The sequence below is a fragment of the Heterodontus francisci genome, chromosome 10 (genome assembly GCF_036365525.1).
Source record: "Heterodontus francisci isolate sHetFra1 chromosome 10, sHetFra1.hap1, whole genome shotgun sequence".
Classification (NCBI taxonomy): Eukaryota; Metazoa; Chordata; class Chondrichthyes; order Heterodontiformes; family Heterodontidae; genus Heterodontus; species Heterodontus francisci.
In genome coordinates, this window is record NC_090380.1 from 100,043,029 (window position 1) to 100,069,090 (window position 26,062).

Sequence of the window (26,062 nt, forward strand, 5' to 3'; positions counted from 1 at the left end):
TGCAGCTCATTTAATTTTCCTTTTAGGAAACAAAAAATCCGTTGAAAACATGCTGCCACTTTTCAGATGTTTGACGCTTTACACATTTTATTCATCTGGACCAGGATGTTGAGTTAGGACTTATTTTTAGGAATAAATTTGAATTTCGTAAATCACAAATTGCTCATGATTGAAATTCTCACAAGAATAATTTCAATTACAATCCAGATTCATCTGTTTTGAATTGACATTTTCTATTAAAATTGGGCAAGGTGTCCTAAGGCAATGAATTTGAGCAATGATTAGAATCTAAACCCAAGGGTCCACGTTTCTGCTGCAAGTACTTTGGTACATTTTGACGAGCTGTTTGTCAGCTACCATTCGCACTATAGTAACTTATCAAAGATTTTAACATATTGTTATTTGAAAGCAAACTTTATCTGAATGCTAGCAGAAAATATTCTACGGGCTGAATGTTATGAGGCCTACGGCGTCAGGGGTCATGGTAGGGGAGGGGGCCGGAAAGCTCTTCTGGAAGAGACCCGCCATGACGCCCGACGCCAAGAAGGCCCAGCCTCATTTTAGCAGCAGCGGTGAGGCCTCGGTGTGGCCCCCGAAATATCGCGGGGGCTCAGGGACGGCGCATCCGCGCCTGAAGGCCGCCGACTTCAAAACGTCCCGCTGCGATTTGCAGTAAACTAAGAAAATTCAGCCCTACATGTCGTGATAGGCATTGAGAATTGAGATACATTGTTTCTTCATTTCAAGAGAACGTTAGTGAATGCATTCAGAGGCTTTACTTGCAACGATGCATGCCCACAGCACAAAACATTTATTGCTTAAGCAATCTCACTCAGAAAGAGCACATAATGACTCTTTTGGGAAATAGAAATGTCAGGCTGCGTCAATAGAGATGTTCCTTCGAGGTTGTAGGTGAGGCACATTGCTGAGTGCAGGGAATTCCATATTCCAGTTGCTATACATATTTAATAATTCATTAGAAAAAGATGTTGTGCCAGTGGCCTGGAGGATAGCTAATGTAATACTTATATTTAAGAATGGGGACAGAACATGCCCAGAGAATTTTAGACCAGTCAGCTTAACATCAGTGGTAGGAAAAATAATGGAATCCCGACTAAAGGAGAGGATAGAGAACATCTAGAAACAAAAAATATAATAATAAATAGTCATCATGAATTTCTAAAGGGAAAATCTTGCTTGACCAATCTTATTACATTTTTTGAAGAGGTAACAGATCGAATAGACAATGATGATGCAGTAGATATAATTTATCTGGATTTTCTAAAGGCTTTTGACAAAGTGCCCCATAATAGACTAATGAATAAGGTTGGAAAATGCAGCGTTAGGGATCAGTTACAGAATGGATTGCTAACTGGCTACAAGACAGAAAACAGAGAGTGGGAATAAAGGGTAGTTATTCAGAGTGAGGACACCTCAGTACCTTGCTCTATGGCAGCGAGGCCTGGACAACGTATGTCAGCCAAGAGCGACGTCTCAATTCATTCCATCTTAGCTGCCTCCGGAGAATACTTGGCATCAGGTGGCAGGACCGTACCTTCAACACAGAAGTCCTCGAGGCGGCCAACATCCCCAGCTTATACACACTACTGAGTCAGCGGCGCTTGAGATGGCTTGGCCATGTGAGCCGCATGGAAGATGGCAGGATCCCCAAAGACACATTGTACAGCGAGCTCGCCACTGGTATCAGACCCACCGGCCGTCCATGTCTCCGCTTTAAAGACGTCTGCAAACGCGACATGAAGTCCTGTGACATTGATCACAAGTCGTGGGAGTCAGTTTCCAGCGTTCGCCAGAGCTGGCGGGCAGCCATAAAGGCGGGGCTAAAGTGTGGCGAGTCGAAGAGACTTAGCAGTTGGCAGGAAAAAAGACAGAGGCGCAAGGGGAAAACCAACTGTGTAACAGCCCCGACAAACAAGTTTTTCTGCAGCACCTGTGGAAGAGCCTGTCACTCTAGAATTGGCCTTTATAGCCACTCCAGGCGCTGCTCCACAAACCACTGACCACCTCCAGGTGCTTACCCATTGTCTCTCGAGATAAGGAGGCCAAAGAAAGAAGAAGAAAGTAAAGTATTCAGAGTGGCAGATGGTGGATAGTGGTGTTCCACAAGGGTCATTACTGAGACCACTGTAGTTTGCAATTTACATTAATGATTTGGACTTTTGAATCAAAAACATAATTTCTAAATTTATGGATGAACCAAATTGGGGAGGCGGGGTTGGGGGGGGAACAGTCAATACAGAGGGGGACTGCAACAAATTACAGGACGACATTAATAAAGTTGCAGAATGGGCAAATAATTGACAAATGAAGTTCAACACAAATAAATGTGAAATAGCATATTTTTGTAGGAAGAATAGGGAGGTCACTTATTACTTCACAGAATCATTACAGTGCAGAAGGAGGCCATTTGGCCCATCATGTCCACACTGGCTCTGCGAAAGAGCAATTCCCTTAGTTCCATTCCCCTGCCTTCTCCCTATAATCCTGCACATTCTTCCTTTTCACATAACTGTCTAATTCCCTTTTGAATGCTTCAGTTGAACCTGCCTCCACCACGTCCTTAGGCAGTGTATTCCAGACCTTAACCACTTGCTGCATGAAAAAGTTTTTCCTCATGTCAATTTTGCTTCTCTTACCAAATACTTTAAATCTGTGCCCTTTCGTTCTTGATCCTTTCATGAGTGGGAAGTTTGTCTCTATCTACTCTGTCCAGACCCCTCATGATTTTGAATACCTCTATCAAATCACCTCTCAGCCTTCTCTTCACCAAGAAAAACAGTCCTAACTTATCCAATCTATCTTCATAACTGAAATTCCTCATCCCTGGAACCACTCTCGTGAATCTTTTCTGTACTCTCTCCAATGCCCTCAGGTCTTTCCTAAAGTGTGGTGACCAGAATTGGATGCAATACTCCAGCTGGGGCTGAACTAGTGTCTTATACAAGTTCAACATAACGTCCTTGCTCTTGTACTCTACGTCTCTATTAATAAAGCCCAGGACATTGTATGCTTTATTGACCGCTCTCTCAACCTGTCCTGCCACCTTCAATGATTTTCAACCTGTCATGCCACCTTCAATGACTTGGAAGATGCAAGTCTAGGTAGGTTAGAGGAACAAAGGCATCCAGGAGTATAAATACACCAATCACAAAGTTGCACCACAGGTTAGGAAGACCATTTAAAAAAGCAAACCAAGCACAAGGCTTTATTTCTAGAGGGATAGAATTTAAAAGTAGGGAAGTTATGCTAAACCTGTATGGAACGTTGGTTAGATCACACTTAGCGTACTGCATGCAATTCCGTGCACCATATTATAAAAATGATATAGAGGAATTGGGGAGGGTGCAGAGAAGATTTACAAAGATGATGCCAGAAATGCAAGGGTTTACATATCAGGAAAGGATGAGCAGGCTGGGTCTGTTTTCTCTTGAAAATAAGAATGCTGAGCGATGACCCAATAGAGGGTCTTTTAAACTATGAAAGATTTTGATAGAGTGGATACAGAGATTTGTTTCCTCTTGTGTAGAAGAGCATAACTAGAGGCCATCAATATAAGATGGTCACCAAGAAACCCAATAGGGAATTCAGAAGAAACGTCTTTACCCAAAAAGAGTGGTGAGAATGTAGAACTTGCTACCACAGGGAGCAGTTGAAATGAATAATTAGCATTTATATAGCGCCTTTAATATCAAAAAAGGTCCCAAGGCACTTCGTAGGAATATAAACAGATAAAGACTGACACCAAGCCAAAGATGATTATATTGGGAGGGATCTCTAAACTGTGTGTTTTGAGGAGGAGGAGAGGAGAAAGTTAGGGAGGTAATTCCTGAACTTAGGGCCTAGACTTCTGTAGGCACGGCCACCAATGTTGGAGCAAAGGAAATATATGCACAAGCAGCCAGAGTTGTAGGAACACCGAGTTCTCAGAGATTTGACAGGATGTTGAAGATTACAGAGACAGGGAAGGGTGAGTCCATGAAGGGATTTAAATACGAGGATAAGAATTTTAAATTGGAGATGCTAGTAGATTGGAAACCAATGTAGTCAGCAAGTGAAGGGTTGATGAGTGAGTGGGGTTTTGTGTAGCCGAGGATCCATGCAGCCGAGCTTTGGATGAGCTGATGGGAGCTCAGCCATGACAACATTGGAATAGTCAACTCTGGAGGTGGCAAAGGCATGGATAAGAATTTTGGCATCAAATGGGCTAAGGAAATCTTTATGTTATACAGTAAGTGGATAACGTAAATTGTTTTATGATTATCTCCTGGGATATTGTGAGCCTATTTTAAAAGAAGTGCATCCATAGTTTTGTAATTTAATATCTCTCACACTTTCAGGAGATAATACTGAAAGACTGTTCCCAACATATAGCCTCATTAGTTGCAATTTGAGCTCGTACATTATAGGCCTAATTTTACAATCCTAACTCATCTCTAGCAAGTTTGAAGTTACAATTTACTGTTCAATTTTTTTGTTGCATTTATAATGATATTTTTCTGCAATTTCCTCTTTGCAAAGCCCTAAAAGCTTTAGATAAGGAAGACAAGTTCAGCTGCAATGGTACTTGAGTTATTTCCTCACCCATTATTAACCAGGACCTGCAATTATCCACTCCTCCGCATATAGTTTCTATATACCATCCTTTGAATGAGACATTAAACTGAAGACCTGTCTGCCCTCTCAGGTGAAAGTAAGAGACCCATGGATTGGGAGAAGAGCAGGGAAGTTCTCCTTGGAGTTCTGACTGATATTTATCCTGATCAAAATAGCACCAAAACAGATTTTCTGGTCATTATCCCATTACTGTTTGTGGAAATCTGCTGTACCCACATTGACTGCTGCATTTCCTACAACAGAGGCTACACTTCAGAAGTATTTAACTAGTTGTTAAGCACTTTTAGATATCCTGAGGTCATGCTCTATAAATGCAGGGTTTTTTTTCTTTATCTAGATATGTCAGCGGAGACCTGTCTCACTAGTTCTATTTCACAAGACAGAGAGTTACTGAGTTCTGCCACCTTCTGCAGGATGACATGCAGAAACCTGGTCCAGATTTTGGCTCTTCCAATAGAAATGAAGGTTATCATAGCATGATTAGGTCCTTCCAAAATCTGCAAGTGATGTCTACCACATTAGGTAGTCTGCAGTGTACATAACTAACAAATAAGTGACAAATACCATGTTTGCAAACCTTCAACACTTTCCTTGTGAAAAGGAGGCATCATCTGGACCGGGAGCAGATCCTTCACCAGGTGGTGGGATTTGCTCAAGTGTAAGGTGTCAAAGATGATACCAATTTAGATATCAGGGCTCATCATATACCCCATGATCTGCATGGACAGAAAAGATTTGCAATCGATTTACTGTCCAGGTGCTTCCTGGCCACAATAACATATTTATCCACATCAGTGATCATTATAGAGGAAATAATCATGATACCTTCATTACACACCAATCCACAGAAGAAAATAAATATTTGGGAGACTCTTAAGGGAACCTCTTCATTCATGGGCTGCATTAGTTTGCAATTTAGGTTTGTGCTTGTATGATGGATCCCACAAGAAATATATGTGTAAAAGTGAAGAATACTCTTTCCTTTGCCTTCCTGCTGCTAGCAGCAAACCTCTTCCTTAATTACAGCCGGGTACGAGAAACCTAGGTGATTGCAATTGCCCAAATGGCAGCCTCCAGTTTATGAGAAAAAAATCATGCAGTTTTTAATTATAATTTACAATTATAATTGATTGTATATTTAAAATGTATTAACGAGTGAGATAAACTGACTGGCAAACGTATATAACAGAGATGCTGTTCAATCTTCTCATGATTGTGTATACTGACCATTCATTAGATCACCTCCAGTGACGTATGTTTATTTGTAAACAAACTAGTTATCTCAACAATTTAAAATGTGTAGCAGCCTTAGTTGAACTGCTGTTTCTATAAATTGTCGAAACTTCTGTGCAAGGTGAGGGTTTGATGATCCAAATAGGCTTATCTCATTCTATGTTTTCTTAAGCTTTGCAGTCATCGGCAGGTCACATGCACCAAATTGATTGTGAAGTCAGCAGTTCTACATGTCTACTGGTTGAAATGATGTAACAAAAAAAAAAGGCTTTTGGACCTCTTGACCTTTATCTATTTTATAATATCCATTATATTGAAATACCCCTCTGATATTTAAACCTCCAATCTCTTCAGCTCTTGCCCATCTTCTCATATCTTCAAAAGACAGACTGCAATCATGCCTAATATTGCACTGATCCTTCCTAGATGTAAAACTGTTTGTAATTTTGAAACACAAGATGCACTCAATCTTCATCAGAGTCCATTTTAACTCCCCAGTTAGTAAATATGCTTTGTGAAACTGACTGGAAGATTATGGGTTCCATTTCCTGTGTGTGGTGAATTAGCTGATCTCCACTGTGCAGTAATTGATGTACAATCAGCTTCAGTGCCCCTGGGCTAGCCATAGAGTCATTTACAGCATAGAAGGAGACCATTCGGCCCATCAAGTCCATGCAAGCTCTCTGCAGAGCGATGCAGTCAGTCCCATTCCTCTGCTCGATCCCCATAGCCTTGTAAGTTTATTTCCTTCAAGTGCACATCCAATTTCCTTTTGAAATCATTGATTGTCTCCACTTCCACCACTCTCGTGGGCAGCGAGTTCCAGGTCATCACCACTCGCTGCATACAAAAGCTTTCCCTCACATTCCCCCTGCATCTCTTGCCCAAAATCTTCAATCTGTGTTCCCGAATCCTTGTACTATCAGTTAATGGGAAGTTTTTCCTTACCTAATTTATCTAAGCCTGTCATAATCTTGTATACCTCTATTAAATCTCCCCCCAATCTCCTTTGCTCCAGGGAGAACAACCCCAGCTTTTCCAACCTAAACATAACTAAAATCTCCCATCCCTGGAACCATTCTGGTAAATTTCCTCTGCACCCTCTCAAGGACCCTCACATCCTTCCCAAAGTGTGGTGACCAGAACTGGATGCAATACTCTAATTGGGGCATAACCAGTGCTTTATAAATGTTCAGCATAACTTCCTTGCTTTTGTACTCTATGCCTCTATTTATGAAGCCCAAGATCCCATATGCTCTGCTAACTATTCTCTCAATGTGTCCTGCCACCTTCAAAGATCGATGCACATGCACCCCCAGGTCCCTCTGTTTCTGCACGCTCTTCAGAACTATGGCATTAGGTCTATATTGCTTCATCCCATCCCTTCTGCCAAAATGCTTCACCTCACACTTGTCTGTGTTAAATTCCATCTGCCACTTGTCTGCCCATTCTGCTAGTCTATATATGTTCTGTTGCAGACTGTTCGATTCCTCCTCACTGTTTGCCATTCCTCCAAGTTTGATATCATTGGCAAATTTTGAAATTCAACTCTGTATTCCAAGGTCCAAGTCATTTGTATATAGCAGTGTTCCTAGCCATGACCCTTGTGGAACAGCGCTGTCTACCATCCTCCAGTCTGAAAAACAAACGCTTGCCACAACTTGCTATTTTCTGTCTTTAAGCCAATTTTTTATCCAATTGGACACTGAACCTCCTATTCCATGGGACTTAATTCTGTTAACAAGACTTTTTTGTGGTACTTTATCAAACACTTTCTTAAAATCCAAATAGCTAACATCCATCGCATTCCCTTCATCAACCTTCTCTGTTACTTAATCAAAAATTCAATTTGATTAGTCAAGCATGCTCTGCCTTTTACAAATTTTTGCTGGCTACCCTTAATTAACTCAAAGCTCTCCAAGTGCCTGTTGATATTTTCTCTGATTATTGTTTCTAAAACCTCACCCACCACTGATGTTAAACTAACTGGCTTGTAGTTGATAGGACTGTCTTTACATCCTTTCTTGAATAAGCTTGTCACATTTGGCACTCTCCAATCCTCTGGCACCTCCTCCATATCCAGAGAAGATTGGAAGATTATGGTAAACCCTTCCACTATCTACAACCCCACTTCCTTTAGCAACCTGGGATGCAAGCCATCCGGACCAGATGACTTATCTACCCTAAGCATAGCCAGCCTTTCCAGTATCTCCACCCTCTCAATTTTTACCCTATCCATTGCCTCTACTCTCTCCACTTCTACCAATATTTTGTCAGATTCCCCTTCCTTAGTAAACACTGATACAAAGTACTCATTAAGTATCCTAGCCTTGCCCTGTGCCTCTAAACATATATTACCCTCTTTCTCCCGAACAGGTCCCACTCCACCTCATACTATTTACATGCCGGTGGAAATTTTTTGGGTTCCCTTTTTATATTGACTGCCATTCTATTTTCATATTCTCTCTTTGCCAGTCTTATTTTCCTCTTCACTTCCCCTTTCAACTTAATCGATTTGGCCTGGTTCTCACTTGAGAAGGCTAGGGACAGGGAAAAATAGGACTGTGACAATGGAGGACTAAGCTTTCCTTGTGATCCTGAAGGAGCACTCCTGGTTGCACAAGGAGAGTAAAGAAAAAAAAAATTAAACTGACCTTTTTAGGCTTCTTCTACCCCGATCCACCCCCACTAGAATGGCCTAGCAAGAAACACAATGCTGCTTCCCACTGAGACTGCCCAGTACCAATTACAGTTGGTCTCGATGAGGCATATGTTAAAAAAGGACCCCACTAGCTTTGGATGGATGTCCCTGCCGCTTGCTCAACTGAGCATGTAAAAATCGGGTTGGCTCCAGAGTGGGTAAGTGACCTGTGCCATTTTAATTGCTTATCTGTCTGGTTTCCATTTTTATTTTATAAACAAAGCAGGAAGGGTGGTCGACATTACATGCAACATGTTGATATGCATGCTTTACAAGGTCTGGCATGTTTTCATTACCAGGTGGAGCTAACTGGGAACAGCATTTATGAGTATATTCATCCCTCTGATCACGATGAGATGACAGCTGTCCTCACAGCTCACCAGCCTCTCCATCCTCATCTGCTGCAAGGTACCATCTAATTAACACAGTTCATAGAGAGTGTCAAATTAAAATCAGGGCCTGAACAGGATAGGGTTCAACATATAATTTTCAGATGCTCACAATGATTCTGGCCAATTTATCCAAGACTTTTTGTAAATGCTACAAGTGAGAAATCAAAGAAGCTAGTGGGAATGTTGTAACCAGAGATTAACAAACCTGTATTCCTTTTTTATGACCATATTCAACTTTTACCAGATCCTAGTACTTTGATCCATCATCTTGAAACTCAGTCGGCTCTCTTTTTACAACAATATGGAAAATGTTTATCAATTTCCTTCAGGAGGTCTTACTTGTCAAAATAATTACCTTGGTTCAATCAACAGCATTCTTACCTCAGGATCAGAAAGTTGTGACTTGAAGCCTACTTCAAGACCTGAGTGTATGATCTAGGCAGACACTCCAGCGTAATACTGAGGGAGTGCTGTTTATTAGACTTGCTGCCCTGTGAGTATGATAGTAAACAAAGGTTGATTCAGGCAGAAATTAAAGATCGTGTGGTACTACTCAAAGCAGAGCAGAGGGCTCTCTTTGTTAGGATTTTTTCCTCAAACGCAGATCAACTGATCATTGTTTTTGTAGGATTTTGCAGTGTGGTAAATGGTCGCTACGTTTCCATACATAACACCAGCCCCATTTCACTTCAAAGTAATTCATTGTACATGAAGTGCTTTGGGTCATTTCTGAAAAACATAAGATGCAAATCTTTCCTTTCACAGATATACACAGATCATACGCCTTAGTATTTAAGGCATTTGTGAGCTGTGAAAAATTATTTCTAAATTTTTTTTAAAGAAGAGTTCCACAGTTAAAAATGAACAATATGGCAAGGCAGAATTTGGACAGCATATCCACATAACACACTTCAGAATGGTAGAACATTCTATCAAACCTGGGACCTGGGTTCAATTCCTACCCAGATGGATAGAACAAGATCTATTTTCTCTCGACAGCTGAAAGGTGAAATGATTCGGAATAGTCTTGACCGAGTTTGATGGGGTGCGGATCTCTCGTCCAATACCCATGACGTAGCACCAGTTGGCACCAAATTGGTCATGTTATTGTGCTGTGAATGATGCACATGAGTCCACAAACTTTCTTCTAAAACTTTGTTGATTTGTTTATTGTGTGTGCTCATCAACCAAAAGGAGGCATGTCAGAGAAACCAAGTGCATCAACCTGCACTTGGCCTGACCTGGGAGTGTTTGATGCTGATCATGAACTTCAAGAATGGGAAAGCATTTCATCCCCCTAGCACTGACATGCCTCACTCACATTAAGGAGCATCTGCTGTTCTAGATAATTAGAGCTAGGCCATTTAAAAGGAAAATCAGGGAGCATTTTTTACACAAAAGTCTAGTAGAAAATCTGGAACTCTCTTCTCCAAAAGCCCGTGGATGCTGGGACAAATGGAACTTTCAAGACTGAAATGGATAGATTTTTGTTGGGTAAAGGTATCAAGGGGTATGGAGCTAATGCAGGTAAATGCAGATGGGCCACAGTTTATTTGACTGGCCTACTGTGGTTCCCATGTTCCTAAGAAGTGCAAACCTGAGGGCTAATTTGACACAGAGAAAGAAAATCACAACCACAGTGTTTCATTTGAAATGATAGCCAAAGGAATGAAACAAGTATCTCAACCACTAGCTTTAAAATATTGTTCACTTATAATTAAACCAACACATTTTAGGGATTAACAGCCTCACCTTAATCCTTTTGTCTGTTTTGGAATATTTTTGCTTAAATGCTAATGACATCATTTAAGGGCACTAACTTAGACAAGTTTCTGACGCCTACAATGAGAGACTTACACAGCACGAAATAAAAACCACTGATGCTGCCTGTTGTAATATTTATGTTGACTAGTGACAATCCCCTTCCACTGCAAACCTGTGTACCTCTCTTACATCATCAGCATTCACAGTTTAAACAAATATGCTTTCACATAAAAGCAAAAAATGAGACTGAAAGCAATTGCCGATAGAACCCAAATGAAGCCTTCCACCTAATATATTAACCTGTCTTTTCTCGTTTAGATGATTATCTGCCATGCATTTGTAGCATCTTCTGTTTCTATAATTCAACAAAATATACATCTTTTTCAAATTTTCTAGCCCGCTTTCTATGTGACGCATCAGTCTTTGGCCGAGTGATCTGGAAAATAACTGGCTCTCAGATCTCTGCCAATGCCATTCGAACCAACTGTGAGCACACATGCAAGAGCAGTCCAGAGAAAATAGTGGTCTGATTTTTGAATGTTACTTTTAGCCCCAGCATTAAAAGACGCAAGTGTTCATTGGAGCTTGGTTTAACTGAAATGCTGCTCTCGATGTGAAAAATATGAGGCAGGCAAAGCGAAACTGGACAAACCTATATTGCCTTTCCTTTATCCAGTTGCAATTTATAAAAATAACGTTAAACATTGATTAAAGCCATCACAATTAAAGCTGAAACCTGAGAAATAATCGCGACTTACATTCATTCATGATCTAATAGTTTAATAAGAATTGTTCCCATAATTTAATTAAAATTTAAAATATCAATTTCAGAAAATTCTTCTTAGGCAGTCCCTCAGAACCGAGGATGACTTGCTACCACTCCATTTCAGTGAGTTCTTACATGGTTAATGAGTCTGATGCACAAATTGCAGACTCTACCACATGTGGGGCAGATGTGTTTGAAGAGTTGGATCGGCGAGTTACTTGGGAGGGGCTGTGCGCTCCTTCCATTGCCTGGACTTGGCTTCCGCGTGCTTCCGTCATGATCTCACGAGGTGCTCGGTACCTTCCCGAATGCACCTTCTTCACTCTGAGCGGTCGAGGGACAGGGACTCCCATGAGTCGGTGAGTATGTTGGATTTCTTCAAGGATGCCTTGAGAATGTCTCAAAAGCGTTTCCTCTGTTCTCCTGGGAGTCTTTTTCTTTGGTAAAGCTCAGGGTAGAGCAGTTGCTTCAGGAGCCTGGTATCTGGCATACGAATGATGTGCCTGCCCAGCGAAGCTGGTTTTGGGTGATTAGCACCACGATGCTGTGAATGTTGGCTTTGAAGAGGATGCTGACATTATCCTCCCAACGAATGTGAAGGATTTTGCAGAGACAGCGTTGGTGGTATTTCTCCAGTGCGTTGAGCTGCCTGCTGTAGATTGTCCAAGTCTCTGAAGCATAAGAGCACTGGGATCACTGCTGCCCAGTAAACCATGACCTTAGTCCTGGGTTTGAGGTGCTGGTCCTTGAATACTCCCTTCTTCAATTGGCTGAAGACAGACCTGGCATGTTGAAGCCTGTCGTGGATTTTGTCATCTATGTCTGCCTTCATTGAGGGGAGACTCTTGGATATGGAAAATAGTTCAAGTTTTCCAGGATCTCGCCGTGGATCCTGATTGACAGAGGATGATGCTGTGCTGCGGGAGTGGGTTGGAAGAGGACCTTAGTTTTCCAGATTTTAAAGTAAGGCCCATCCTCTTGTATGCTTCAGTGAAGGTATCAACAATAACTTGGAGGTCAGTCTCCAAGTGACCACATACACAAGTGGCATCTGGGTACTGAAGCTCAATGACTAAAGTGAAGGTCACCTTTGTTTTGGAGTGGAGGTGACAGAGGTTGAATAATTTTTCATCTGTCCTTCAGGCAAAGGATGGTGACAAATTTCTGAGGGCTGCCAAACATGAGGAGGACCCTCCATAAACCCTCATGATTGACAGAATCAAAGGCTTTCACGTGGTCAAAAAAGGCCATGTACCGCGGTTGATGCTGCTCCCTACATTTTTTTTGGATTTACCATGCAGTGAAGATCATATCTGTAGTGCCTCTCAGTGGGCAAAATCTACATTGTGACTCTGAGTTCTTGGGGCCACTGGAAGGATGTGTTTGAGGAGAATTCTTGAGATGATCTTCCCTGTGACAGGCACCTTGTGCAGGCCACTAAATAGGAGCAGTAAGTATCCTGCCTAGCTATTAATGAGAAAAGCTTCGACCTCTATCTGATATGAGACATCACTCTGAATCAAACTACTTTCAGTGCATGCTCTTTCAAAAGTACAAACAACTTTGCAAATAGATTTAATAGCTGTTGACATGGATGAAATTTTATTTCTGGTACAAATACAATGGGATCTAGTTTATCAGATTTGAGAAATCTTTCACAAGCCTTGTCACAATTTGCAATGCATGCCAGCTTAACGTCATCAGGATATTCCCAAGTCCATCTCATTTCTAGAAGATGTTACGACCAGGTGCGAAAAGTGGCAAGGGGTCTGTTACTATCTTCAACTGGTCTTATTTGTAGCAGGGTTTAATTTTAAATGCACTGTGTTTTGAGCTCCCCTTTGTGAATTCTTGTTCACAGCTTTCCAATTATAAGGCAAAGAAATGAGCACAAGCAGGCCTTCTTTGGTTTATAAAAGAAAATATGAAATTTATTAAAGCTTAAACTTAAACTCCAATACAGTTCATGCCTATGGATATACGACGCGCCCATGCTAGCATGCACATGCGATATACACATGCAGGTAGGGACAGAAAAGAGAAGACAAGACAAGGTGGAACCGTTTGAGGCAATATCTTGTGATGGTGCTTCGAGCTCACGGTTTAGTCCTTTTGCAAGTAGCCTTGCTTTCATCGGGGCCCATTGTTCTTCTTAAACCTTGTTCACCTAGGAGACTTTTCTCTCTTTGAATTTCGCTTGTTTTCACAAGATTCAGTTCCCTGAGAAATGAGCAGGCAAACAGGAGAGGAGGTGATTTTTGCTTCAATTCCAGGAGCACAAGGCATTCTGAGTTCAAATTCTATTTTTCCATTTTAAACCTCCCCTAGTTGGGCAAGCAGGTGGTCACGTGACCAACTGGCTTGACCAGGTCTCTTTTGTGTATTGGGGCAAGGACTGGTTCCTTTGTTTCAATACTGTCTCGTACTATGCAAATATCCTTCCAGCCAGGGACTTGCAATTTTAAGTTTTAATATTCATGTGGCAAAATCATGTGTGCCTCAGTCTTGGCAGGTGGGGGGTTTGCCTGACAAAGAGCTTTCCCAACACAGACACCTGTAGAGTTGCACTCACCACACATTTCCAGTTCAAGAAAATCTTTATCTACCCTCTCCATTATTTCCTTAAAAAAATTATATAAGATTGACCAAGTACAACTGGCCTTTTATAAATTTGTACTAACTGGCCCTGATTTGCTCATGTTGCTATGCTGCTGCTTAACAGCTGAAGCAAGACGAGATAGCCTATAATTTCCTGTCTTATTGCTGAAGAGGGAGATTAGGTTTCGTCTGGAATAATTTTCCTTTTCTAGACTCCCTCAGAATCCTTGGACCAAGTCCCAATGATGTGTGTACCTTAAGCGTAAGTGACTCTTTCAGTACCATTTCTCTTTGAGAAATCTCTACTACCAGTTCTACAATCCCAATATCCATCTCCTCATGAAAACTGATTTACTTATCATCCATGTCATTCCCTCATTCTCCATGCCAAGCTTGTCTTCTTCATCTATTCGTGACACTACCCTACTTTGACTATATTCTTACCACTGGCGTGTCTGTAAAATGTCTTTCAATTGCAGTATATGGTTCTATGATCTTTCTCTTAATCCCTCTCACCTTTTCTAATCCCCCCTACTTGTAGTTTCCCTATATTTTCTGTTTGCACCCTGACTTTCATTTTTTAAAAAATATACCTAGCATTGGAACCCTGATTTATTTTTCTGATCTCTAATCCAGCATTCCAACTTCTGCCTTTGCTGAAATCAACTAACTCAGTACAGATCAGTAGTGAAACCTGGGGCCTTTTAGTCTCTGTGGTGTAGCCATACATCACACAGCACCTGGAGAAGTATTAAGCATTACAGTCAGGGGGTGGGTGGTATAAATATCAGCTTGTACAAAACATTGTAGGAGCAAGACTGACGAGCTCTGTGGATTCATAGCACACAGAGGGCATGTCAGATGCACATTGAGGCAAGTTGGTCACATCAAAAAGAATGTAAGATCACTGCACATCACATTAAACATTACCCCTGATTTTTAATCCTCTGGATTGGAACAGATCAAGCCAAAAAGTTACTTAGTTATTTCAAATGTACAATTCAGGTCATGGTGTTCCTTACGTTTATAGTAGTGGTTAGGGGAGGCGCTAGTCAGATTCCTCATTCTACTCAGTAACCAGCACAGGTCTTCTTGTTTCCAAATCTAACTCAGCGTGGCTTTGATTTTTTTTTCTCACTTAGTTCCTTCAGACGAAAGGAAGGATACTTGTGAGATCAAGTCCCTTGCAGAAAGGATGAAAGCAGAAGAGAGAAGGAGAATTGGGTCAAGTTGACCTGAGCAGTCGAGTAACGAGACTCCAATTGAAGTCTAAACAGGAAAATGTCAGAAACAGTTAACAAATTTGGTCATTGAGTAGAGCCAATCTCCAGCACCTGTTCCTCTCTTTTTGATGCCAATTAGAATCAATCAAATTAACAATAAAAAGCATCCCCTTTAAAGGGGACACAAACAATAAACACCTGTTCCTGCTCATTCCAATATTGTAATTTTGGTGTATTAATGTGGCATTGTGGGCCTAATTTTAAAGTTTTTTTATTGCTGCCCCCATCATTCACCACAAAAAACTTCAGTTGAATAAACAAGCAACAATAAAACTTACTGTTTGATGTAGTTATGTTTCCAGAACTAAGCAGCATTTAAGCAGAAGAAAACAAAATGACCGAAATTAAACATGACATGTTCTACTGTTGTATTGAAACATTAAAATAGTAACTTTTTGGAAGCTTTGGCAAAATGTTAAACAATAAAGCCACATAAGCTGCAACCAGTAGTAAGTCAGATAATTTTTTTTTCAAAAAAGGTTAAAGACTGATGTGCAAAAGACCAATCCAAGTTTAGATTGGAATCTGAATTAACTGTTCAGGCCAAGGTATTTTCAGATAATCTTTAAGAACAACAGGTACAGATTGCAGAAAAACATAATCTTCTGACCCCATAAAGGCAAAGGATCCCTGCAAGTTGGTGCCCAGGCAAGACAGAAATGCTGGAAAAAGAATTCATAGTACATCTGCAACTTGGCAACCTTTATGAAAGACAAAATATAGACAACATTTTATATGAATGAGTCAAGTAACCAGACCACAAGCTATTTGGGTCAGATAGACATTGTATGAAAATCATATAGAATTCCATGGAATATACAGCACTGAAACATGCCGTTTGGTCCAACTGGTATTTATGCTCTGAGCCTTCTCCTAAGCCATTTCATCCAACCTTAATAGCATATCCTTCTATTCCTTTCTTCCTTATGTACTTACCTAGCTTCTCCTTAAATCATTTATCCTATTAGCCACAAATCATGTACAGCATAAGTTTGTCTCATTTATTTTTTGCTTATATCATGTCAACAGGCTGGATTTTAAGAGCCCGAGCTCAAAAAATGGCCGGCCGCACACCAAAGAGATTGAGATTGCAGCAGCTCATTTAAATAGTCGGGGTGGCCCACCCCGAATCTCGAGGAGGGGGCAGGCTGTCCGTCACCGACAATGACGCAGGCACTGGTGCCATTTTTAAAAGGAAGCCAGTCCAGCTGCCCAATTTAAATTTTTAAAGTCCTAACCCCCAAATTGAATAAATACATTTATAACACCCTTTCTCACCTAATAACAATTACAATAACTATTTGACCTTCCCCCTAAAACACTTACCTTTAACACCTGACCTTCCCCCCCCACCCAAACTGCACAAAGTATTAGGTTCAACCCTTCCCACCATCCCCTACACCCATTATGTTTATTTGATCCCGTTTTCCTCTCCACCCCCGGCACTGACAAACTTACTGCCTCCCCGCTCCCCACCAGAGCAGCAGTACGTTTCCCCAGACAGGGATCTGAAGGCATGGGAGTGCCGGCCGCCGCGCCGAAGATCATGATGGACCCTCAAGATTGGAGGTAAGTGTATGTAAATTCATTAATTTTATTCATTTTCATAGTTAAATTGTGGTCCCGTCACCCAGAGACTGGGGTGCCGCCATGGAGCCTCACCACCGCAAGGAAGATTGGGCCAGGCCCTCCCGGCATTGAGGTCCGTGGTGGGCCTCAACCGGAGCCATCTACAGGCCCCCTCCACCACAGATCACAACGTCGAGGGCTTGGTAAAATCCAGCCCAATATTTATCTTTTCCCAAACTTCAAAAATTCTATTTATATAAGTAACTTCAAACTAAAAAAACTCCAAATCATGCACTCTACGCTATAAAGGACAGGCTTGCTATTTCACTGAACATACAAAGTAAATCATCTCACATGTTGTAGAGAATTCCAACTTTGTAACACTAGATTTTTTATCCCCCCACTGCCAAGTTGCCATTGCTACTTCTTTGTGTAGAACATTCTGAGAAGAATATCAGTACTTTTAAAATAACTCTGGCTCACAAAAGTAGATAATCATAGTAACTGTTGAGTTACCCACTCAAATTGTTTGGAACAGGTGAGAAAGGTGTCTAGGGGTTTGTTACTGTCTTCACCTGGTCTTATTGTAACAGGGTATTATTTTAAACACACTGTGTTTTGAGCTCCCCCTTTGTGAATCCTTGTTCACAGCTTTCCAATTATAAGGCAAAGAAATGAGCATGAACAGGTGTTCTTCAGTTCAAAGGAGAAAAGTGAAATTTATTAAACCTTAAACTTAAACTCCAATATGGGTTCATGCTTACGGATATACAATGCACCCACGCTAGCATTCACATGCGATACACACATGCAAATAGGGACAGAAAAGAGAAGAAAAATTAAAATAGAGAGGTTTGACGCAGTCTCTAAAGGGGATTTCTTGTTACAGTTTCTGTATTTCCAGCTCGCCGTAGAGTCCTTGATTGTAGGCAGCTCTTACTTCTCGTTGGGGCCCACTATTCTTCTTAAACCTTGTTTACGGTAGGAGACTTTTCTCTCTTGGGGTTCATCTGTCTTCAATTGTTTCCGAAGCTGATGAGAGCGAGATGAGAGCAGACAGGAGAGAGGTCTTCTCAGTCCAGGAGAAAAGTGCTTTCTGATTTCTTTCCCTCTTAGAAGTTCAAATTCAAAAAAACTCCAACAGTCAGTCAGTCATGTGACAAAAACTGGTCTGACCACTTCTTCTGTATATTGGGGAAGCAAAGACCTGGTCCCCTTGTTCCAACACTGTCTGTTACTATGCAAATGTCTTTCCAGTCAGGGGCTTGCAATTTTAAGTTTTAATGTTCATGTAGCGAAATAATGTGTGCCTCAATCTTGGCAGGTGGGGGGCTTGCCTGACAAACAAAATAACCAAAATTCTTTGCATGAATAAGAATAATGACACCTTCCTTTGTTGAAAAAAGGGCAATATTACTAGTTAGAGTTCTTCTGAATTATTAATATACTCTGAACATTAAAACAAATCTTGTGTCTTTAATGCATCGGTGCAGACTCAATGGGCCGAAGGGCCTCTTCTGCACTGTATTATTCTGTGATTCTGTGAAATCATATTTTCATTAAAAAGGGTTGCAGATCTCCTTAAACATGTATCTATTTAATTTAATTGAAAATAATCCGGTGAAAAATTGGTATCTAGTGATCTAGTATTATCTAATATATTCCAAGATCATAATCAATGGGGTAGATTTTTAACCTGCTGCCAGAAATGAAAATCGGGCAGTTTCTGTAATGAATGCTAGATCCGCAATGCCAGGTTTATGCCTTGGCAGCTAGTTAAAAATCTACCCAAATATCTACAATGCACAAACAGAAAGTGCTGGAAAAACACAACAGGTTCATTGGTATCTAAAAAGAGAAAAGACAAGTTAAGATTATGGTACAATTATTAGTATGTGTGCTGATAGACCTAAAATTTAAATCATCTACATTTATATGCCATTGGCCTAGTGAGTGACAGCACTTTCCACTGCAGCAACTTAAGGTCTCAGTCCTGATTATCAAGCTGAGACAAGGGGGAAGTAATTGGAAAATTATATTTGGCGGCAATTCTCTTGGACTGGTCAGAGGAAAAAAACTATCAGCCAGGATTCCCATACCACTAATTCCTGCTGCGAACGCAATTGCCTGGACTTCAGGCAGGGAAGGATTAGGCTTGACTGAGATGTCCTCCTTGGGTCAATGGCCTGCTGACATTCTCCCATGACAAATAATCACCTGGTCGAGATGTTGGGGAGCTGCCAGTGTGGATGAAACTGCAGCCCCAGACACATCAAGAGAAGAGAGGAAAAAAATAACAACAATCTCTTAGCTCTGTGCAATTTCAAGCTCTTGAACTGTTCTTATATCTGGCAGAAGTCCCAACTACTGAGGCTGTCATTATTCAATGGAGCTCGCTAGTGCCAGCCAGGTTGAACAGAGTGTACTAATTTCTTCATTAAAAAAAAAACATCCTTAGACATCTACTACCCATGCCCAGACACATACATGCTGTATTGTGTGCATGTTTATACATTGGTTTGAAGGGCATTTCATCAGCTTATGATACACTGGAGCCAGTGCTACTGCCAGAACATTATCTTGATTATATTTCAGTGAAAGCAACACAGGCAGGGGCACAGCCTGGATTCAATGCCTATAAATTGGGATTTTTGGTTTGCTTGCTGTTTTTATGATCACTGAGGTATGAAATTTATTGCACAACAATGGTGCAATAAACTGTGATCAGTGTTGAAGTTGTTTTCGAATATCATATTGTGCCTATACTGACAATCACCTAATGGCATTTTGTAACAGTGATATTGTTGCAGATGCTTTGCTGAAGAAACTCTTTATGCTAATAGTTCAGCCACATCAACTCCACGTAGCTAAAACCCAGCACTATCACTTGGAAGATGGACAGAAACCCAAAGCATATAAATAAAATGCATATTATTGAGATTGAAAATTATTTATGCAAATATTCTTATTTAGAACCATAGAAAAGTTATGGTACAAAAAGAGGCCATTCAGTCCATCGTGTCTGCACCGAACTGAAAAATCTAGCCGCCCCATCTAATCCCACCTTCCAGTACCTGGTCCGTAGCCTCGCAGGTTACAGCACTTCAGGTGCATGTCCAGGTACCTTTTAAATGTGTTGAGGGTTTCTGCCTCCACCACTGATCCAAGCAGTGAATTCCAGACACCCACCACCCCCGGATGAATAAGTTTTCCTCATGTCCCCTCTATCCTTTCAAACAATCCCCTTAAATTTGTGCCCCCTGGTAATTGACCTCTCCACTAGGTGAAACAGGTCCTTCCTGTCTACTCTATCTAGGTCCCTCATAATTTTGTACACCTCAATTAAGTCACCCCTCAGCCTCCTCTGTTCTAAGAACAACAAGCCTATCCAATCTTTCCTCATAGCTGCAATTTTCAAGCCCTGGCAACATTCTTGTAAATCTCCTCTGTACTCTCTCCAGAGCAATTATGTCCTTTCTGTAATGTAGTGACCTGAACTGTATGCAATACTCCAGCTGTGGCCTAACCAGCATTTACACAGTTCCAGCATTACATCCCTGCTTTTGTATTCTATATCTCGGCCAATAAAGGAAAGCATTCCACCTTCAGGGACCTATGGACATGCATCCAAGGTCGCTTACTTCCTCTACACCTCTCAATATCCTCCATTTTTATTGTAAATGTCTTTGCTTTGTTTGCCTCCCCAAATGCATTTCCTCACACTTCTCCAGATTGAATTCCATTTGCCACTTTTAGGCCTACTCAACCTACTCACTGGGCGGCACAGTGGTGCAGTGGTTAGCACCGCAGCCTCACAGCTTCAGCGACCCGGGTTCAATTCTGGGTACTGCCTGTGTGGAGTTTGCAAGTTCTCCCTGTGTCTGCGTGGGTTTTCTCCGGGTGCTCCGGTTTCCTCCCACTTGCCAAAAGACTTGCAGATTGATAGGTAAATTGGCCATTATAAATTGCCCCCAGTATAAGTAGGTGGTAGGGAAATATAGGGACAGGTGGGGATGTGGTAGGAATATGGAATTAGTGTAGGATTAGTATAAATGGGTTGTTGATGGTCGGCACAGACTCGGTGGGCCGAAGGGCCTGTTTTCAGTCCTGTATCTCTAAACTAAACTATTGATTTAATTCTGGAGTCTACAGCTATCCTCTTCACTAACAACTACACGGCCAATTTTTGTGTCATCTGCAAATTTTCCAATCATGCCTCCCACCTTTAAGTCCAAATCATTAATATATACCACAAACAGCAAGGGACCTAACACTGAGCACTGTGGAACACCACTGGAAACCATCTTCCATTTGCAAAAACATCCGTCGACCATTCTCCTTTGTTTCCTGTCACTGATTTTGGATCCAACTGGCCACGTTCCCCTGTATCCCATGGGCTTTTGTTTTTCTGACCAGTCTGCCATGTGGGACCTTGTCACATGTCTTACTAAGATCCATGTAGACAACATCCACTGCACTACCCTCATCAATCCTCCTTGTTACTTCCTCAAAAAATTCAATTAAGTTGGTAAGACACGACCTTCCCTGAACAAATCCATGCTGACTATTCCTGATTAATCCGTGCCTTTCTAAGTGACAGTTTATCCTATCTCTCAGAATTGATTCTAATAATTTGCCCACCACCGAGGTCAGATTGACCGGCCTATAATTATTTGGTCTATCCCTCGCATCCTTTTTAAACAATGGTACAATGTTTGTGGACCTCCAATCGTCTAGTACCTCTCCTGTATCAAGTGAGGATTTGAAGATGATCCTCAGAGCATCCATTATTTCCTCCCTGCCTTCCTTTAACAACCTGGGATATATTCTATCTGGCCCTGGTGATTTATCCACTTTCAAAGATGTCAGACCCTCCAGTATTTCCTCTCTCATTATGCTATTCATATCTAATATTTTACACTCCTCTTTAACTACAATGTCTACATCGTCCCTCTCCTTTGTGAAGACAAAGACAAAGTACTCATTAAGAACCCTGCCCACATCTTCTACATCCACGCATAAGTTCCCTTGTACATCTCTGATAGGCCCTACCCTTTCCTTAATTATCCTCTTGCTCTTAATGTACTGATAAATCATCTTTGGGTTTTCCTTTATTTTACTTGCTATTATTATTTTCATGTCCTCGCTTTTCTTTCCTACTTTCCTTGGTTTGATGTGATTCCTTATTTGACGAGATATTCAAAATCCTAATAATTTTTTTCTGCAGTATAGAAGGACTGATTTGGTCTGAATTAGAGTTTGTTTGAAAATCTCTGGAGAGGAACCAATTAGTTTGAAACTCTTGAAAGAGGGAAAAAGAGTATTTGGATCTTCCAGGAAACGGCTTAGATAAATTAGAAATAGCAACAGAAAGTGCTGGAAATACTCAGCAGGTCTGGCAGCATTTGTGGAGAGAGAAACAGAGTTAATGGGACGAATTTTACAGATTCCCCCGACGTCAGGGGTCGTGGTGGGAGAGTGCAGAAAATGCCTCCGGGAGAGGCCTGCTACGGGCCTCAATGCTGGGAAGGCCCGGCCCCATATTGCCAGTGGTGGCAAGGCCTCGTGGCGGCCCCCCTACTGCTTGGCAGGGTCAAAATTTAAATATGTAAATTTATTAAAAGTCATGAATTAATTACTTACCCATTCCTGCCATCGGTCCCAGTGCAATATTTGCGCTGGTGGCTTGAACTCTCGTGCCTTCAGATCCCCGTTCGGAGATCGGATGTGAGTCACTGGTGGGGAGGGGGAAGCAGGTAAGTATTTCAGAGCGGCGGTGGGGGAGTGGGTTCAAACTAACCTGATTGGTGGAGGGGATGGTGACAAGGGATGAAGTTAAAATTTTATGGACTTTGGAGGGGGGAAATGGTCAGGTACACAAGGTAAGTATTCTGGGGAGAGGGGAGAGGGCAAGGAATGAAATGTATGGTTATTGGGGGGACGGGAGAGGGGCTAGATACATTTTTATTGGCATAAGTTTTAATTCAATTTCTCTTTAAAAATTTAGATTGTCGTGTGGGGCTCAAAGTCCTTTAAAAATGGTGTTGGCGCCTGCGCAGTGGTGCCTAATGCTGTTGCCGGGGACGGACTGCCTACCCCCTTCACATCATCGGGGGTGGAGGGGGGGTGGGGGCGGTGCGTCTCGGTCATTTAAATGAGCCGCCGCGTTTAATATTACGGCAGCTCCGCGACAAGCCAGTTTACAGCTGCCACAACATAAATTTCAGCCCAATGTTTCAGGTCTGTGACCTTTCATCAGAAGTGGGAAAGTGAGAAATGTAATAGGTTTTAAGCAGGTGAAAGGGGGAGGGGGGGGGGGGGAATAGTGTTTCTCCATAGATTTTGTATTAGATAAATTAGGTTTCCACAGTGATAAAAAAATTCAAAGTAAAGAAATACAGTTTATTTAAAATGTATTTACAAAGAGTTAACTCAGTTCATAGAGTTGGAATCCTTTCAGAAACATGGGAACAATAGGTCATTCAATGACACAAATCTGATCTGTCATTCAAATGGATCATGGCCAATTAGTATCTTAACTCCATTTCCATGCCTTTGTCCCATATTCCTTGATACCCTTACCTAACAAGAATCTATCACTCTCAGTCTGGAATATTTCAATTTTAGCATCGACAGGCTTTTATGAGAGAGTCCAAGATTTGCATTACTCCTTTTGTGAAAAGATATTTCCTGATTTCACTCTTATCTGGCCTATCTCTTATATTAAGATAATGCCCCCTTGTAACAGATCTCCCAGCAGAAAAAATAGTTTCTTTATATTTACCCAATTAAATATTTTTTATAATTTTAAACACCTCAATTAGAACGCTCCTCAGCCTTCGAAACTCAAAGGTAAACAAGCCAAATTTATCCAACCTGCCCTCATAACTTAACTCTTTTATTAGTGTCAGGGAACAAGGTGGAAGGATGACTGTTATAAACTTAAAACTTATATGATTTATATGAATGTTGTCTTATTTTCTTGTACATTTTTAATAAAATACATTTATTTGATATTTTAACATAAAATGTGATGCTCTACCAGTCTCAAAGACTGAAGTAAGAGCTTACTTAGGCACAGAATAAGTCCACTATCTAAAAGCAATTACCTGACAGGATTTCCTATTCATTTCTCAGGCTTGTTACGATAATCATTATCTTTATCTCAGGGCAAGGATCGAGGCTGTCAAAGGTGTCGGGAGTTGAACCATGAGAGTGATCTTAGATATGGCAGCTGAAATAGTCTAGAGTAAGGAAGTTAGAAAACAACCAAAGACGACAGAAAGCTTTGTAATATAGGCTGGGTTTTTGTTATCACAGTGGAGATGGGCTGGGAGGGGGAGGGGCAGGAAAATGGCAGTGAATGGCATCAGGAGGGAAATCAGACATGTTTACACTGCTAGGGGATATTACCAGAGGCAGCCAGGCTGGTGGGAGGAGACTGCACTTGAAGGCGGGGAGAAGGTAATTAAACCTATTGACCGGGCAGTTAACGGCAATTTAACCAGCTTTTTTCAATTTTGCGAGGGGCGCACAAAAACAACGGAGATTTAGAGTCTCACCAGCTAAAAGGAGGCGGAAGCTCAGTCTTGACTGTAGTTGTGAGAGGTAGCGTGGCTTGGTAAGGAGAGTCATACTGAGTAGACAGCGGCAGTAGCGATCCGGAGGCAAGCCAAACTTGGCTGGCACTGCAGAAGCATTCTGGTTGAGTGTCTTCTCTGACTTGCCACTTGGTGGGGTGAGATGCCCTGAGAACTGTGTGCACCAATTTGCTATGGGCCTCATTCACTCAGGCTTTGAGACCTCCAGTGAGAAGGAGCATCAGGGAGGGAGAAAGCTGCAGTCTCGGGGAGTGGGACTGCGGAACCCAGAAAGGCACTAGAATCATGTGGCTGAAAAGGGGCACAGACAAGGAGGGCACAGAGGAGCACGCAAACAGGCACTGTGCGCAGAAGACGCTACCCAGCAGAGAGGGTCTACTATCAGAGGCTCTGTTTCCTGCAAATGTCGAGCAGCAGTGTCACCAAAGACTGCGCCTCTCCCGGGAGGTGGTCACTGAGCTGCATGCTATGATGGAGGAGGATCTGAGCCCAATGGGAAGTGGTGGGCAGCTATTGCCTACGCCACAGGATCATTCCAGCAACCTTCTAGATAGATATGTGCGATCTCCCAGTTTGCAGCTCATCGCTACATCAAGATGGTCACCAATGTCATGTTCAAGAGGGCCAAACACCATGTGCAGATTTACACCGGTCCGGACAGTCAGGCTGAGAAGGTCATAGCATTCGAAGCCATCACTGGATTCCCCCAGGTGGATGGTGAAATTGACTGCACGCATGTGGCCATCAAGGCTGCCACAGAGCAGGCAGTGGCCTTCATCAACAGGAAGAGCTTCCACTTGCTCAATGTACAACTGGTCTGCAATGACCGGAAACGGATCCTTCAGGTCTGTGCACGGTTACGGGAAGCTGTCAAAATGTTTACATACTAAGGCAGTCCCAGGTGCCCGACCTTCTCAGGTGCCCCCGAGCACCTTCAAGGTTGGATACTAGGTGACAAGGGCTACTTAAACCTGTGCAGAACCTAAGCACAGATGCAACAGCAGCCACAGCACAACATGAGTGACCATTAAGCAGGCCATAGGGTTTCTGAAGATGCAGTTCAGATGACGTGATAGATCCAGCAAAGCCCTTCAATATGCCAAGCAAGAGTCTCCCAGTCTCCCATATTATGATGATGCTCTGTGTCCTGCACAACCTGGCTCTACAGAGAGGAGAAGCTTTGAACAATGAGGACATCCTGGAGCGAGATGCCTCCTCCGAGGATGAGGATGGGAATAGAGAGGGGGATGGTGACGAGGCACAATAGGATGACGACCCCGAGGGACTGCAGGCAAGGTGTAATGAGATATGTGCAAGGGAGGCTCGCGACTCACTAATACAGATACATTTCGCATGAGCCTTCCGTACACACTCATCCAATCAAATAAACCTTCCACCTTCAATAGCCCTGTTGATTTTTCCTCGAATGCCCTTACCATCTCATTGGACCCGTAATCACATGAGACCACAGAATGGAAATGCATTGACTTCATGTGGTGTGGTCCTATCCATCACAGTTT

At 41.9% G+C, this 26,062-nt stretch overlaps 1 protein-coding gene across 3 annotated transcripts in view; it reads left to right on the forward strand.

The window, feature by feature from the left end:
- sim2 (SIM bHLH transcription factor 2) overlaps positions 1-26,062 on the forward strand; it is a 106,393-nt gene that overhangs the window by 39,382 nt on the left and 40,949 nt on the right. For all 3 annotated transcript variants that reach the window (XM_068040041.1, XM_068040042.1, XM_068040044.1), the window contains one exon: positions 8,869-8,977. In XM_068040041.1, the coding sequence (XP_067896142.1) occupies positions 8,869-8,977 (109 nt within the window). The remainder of the gene's footprint in view (positions 1-8,868; positions 8,978-26,062) is intronic.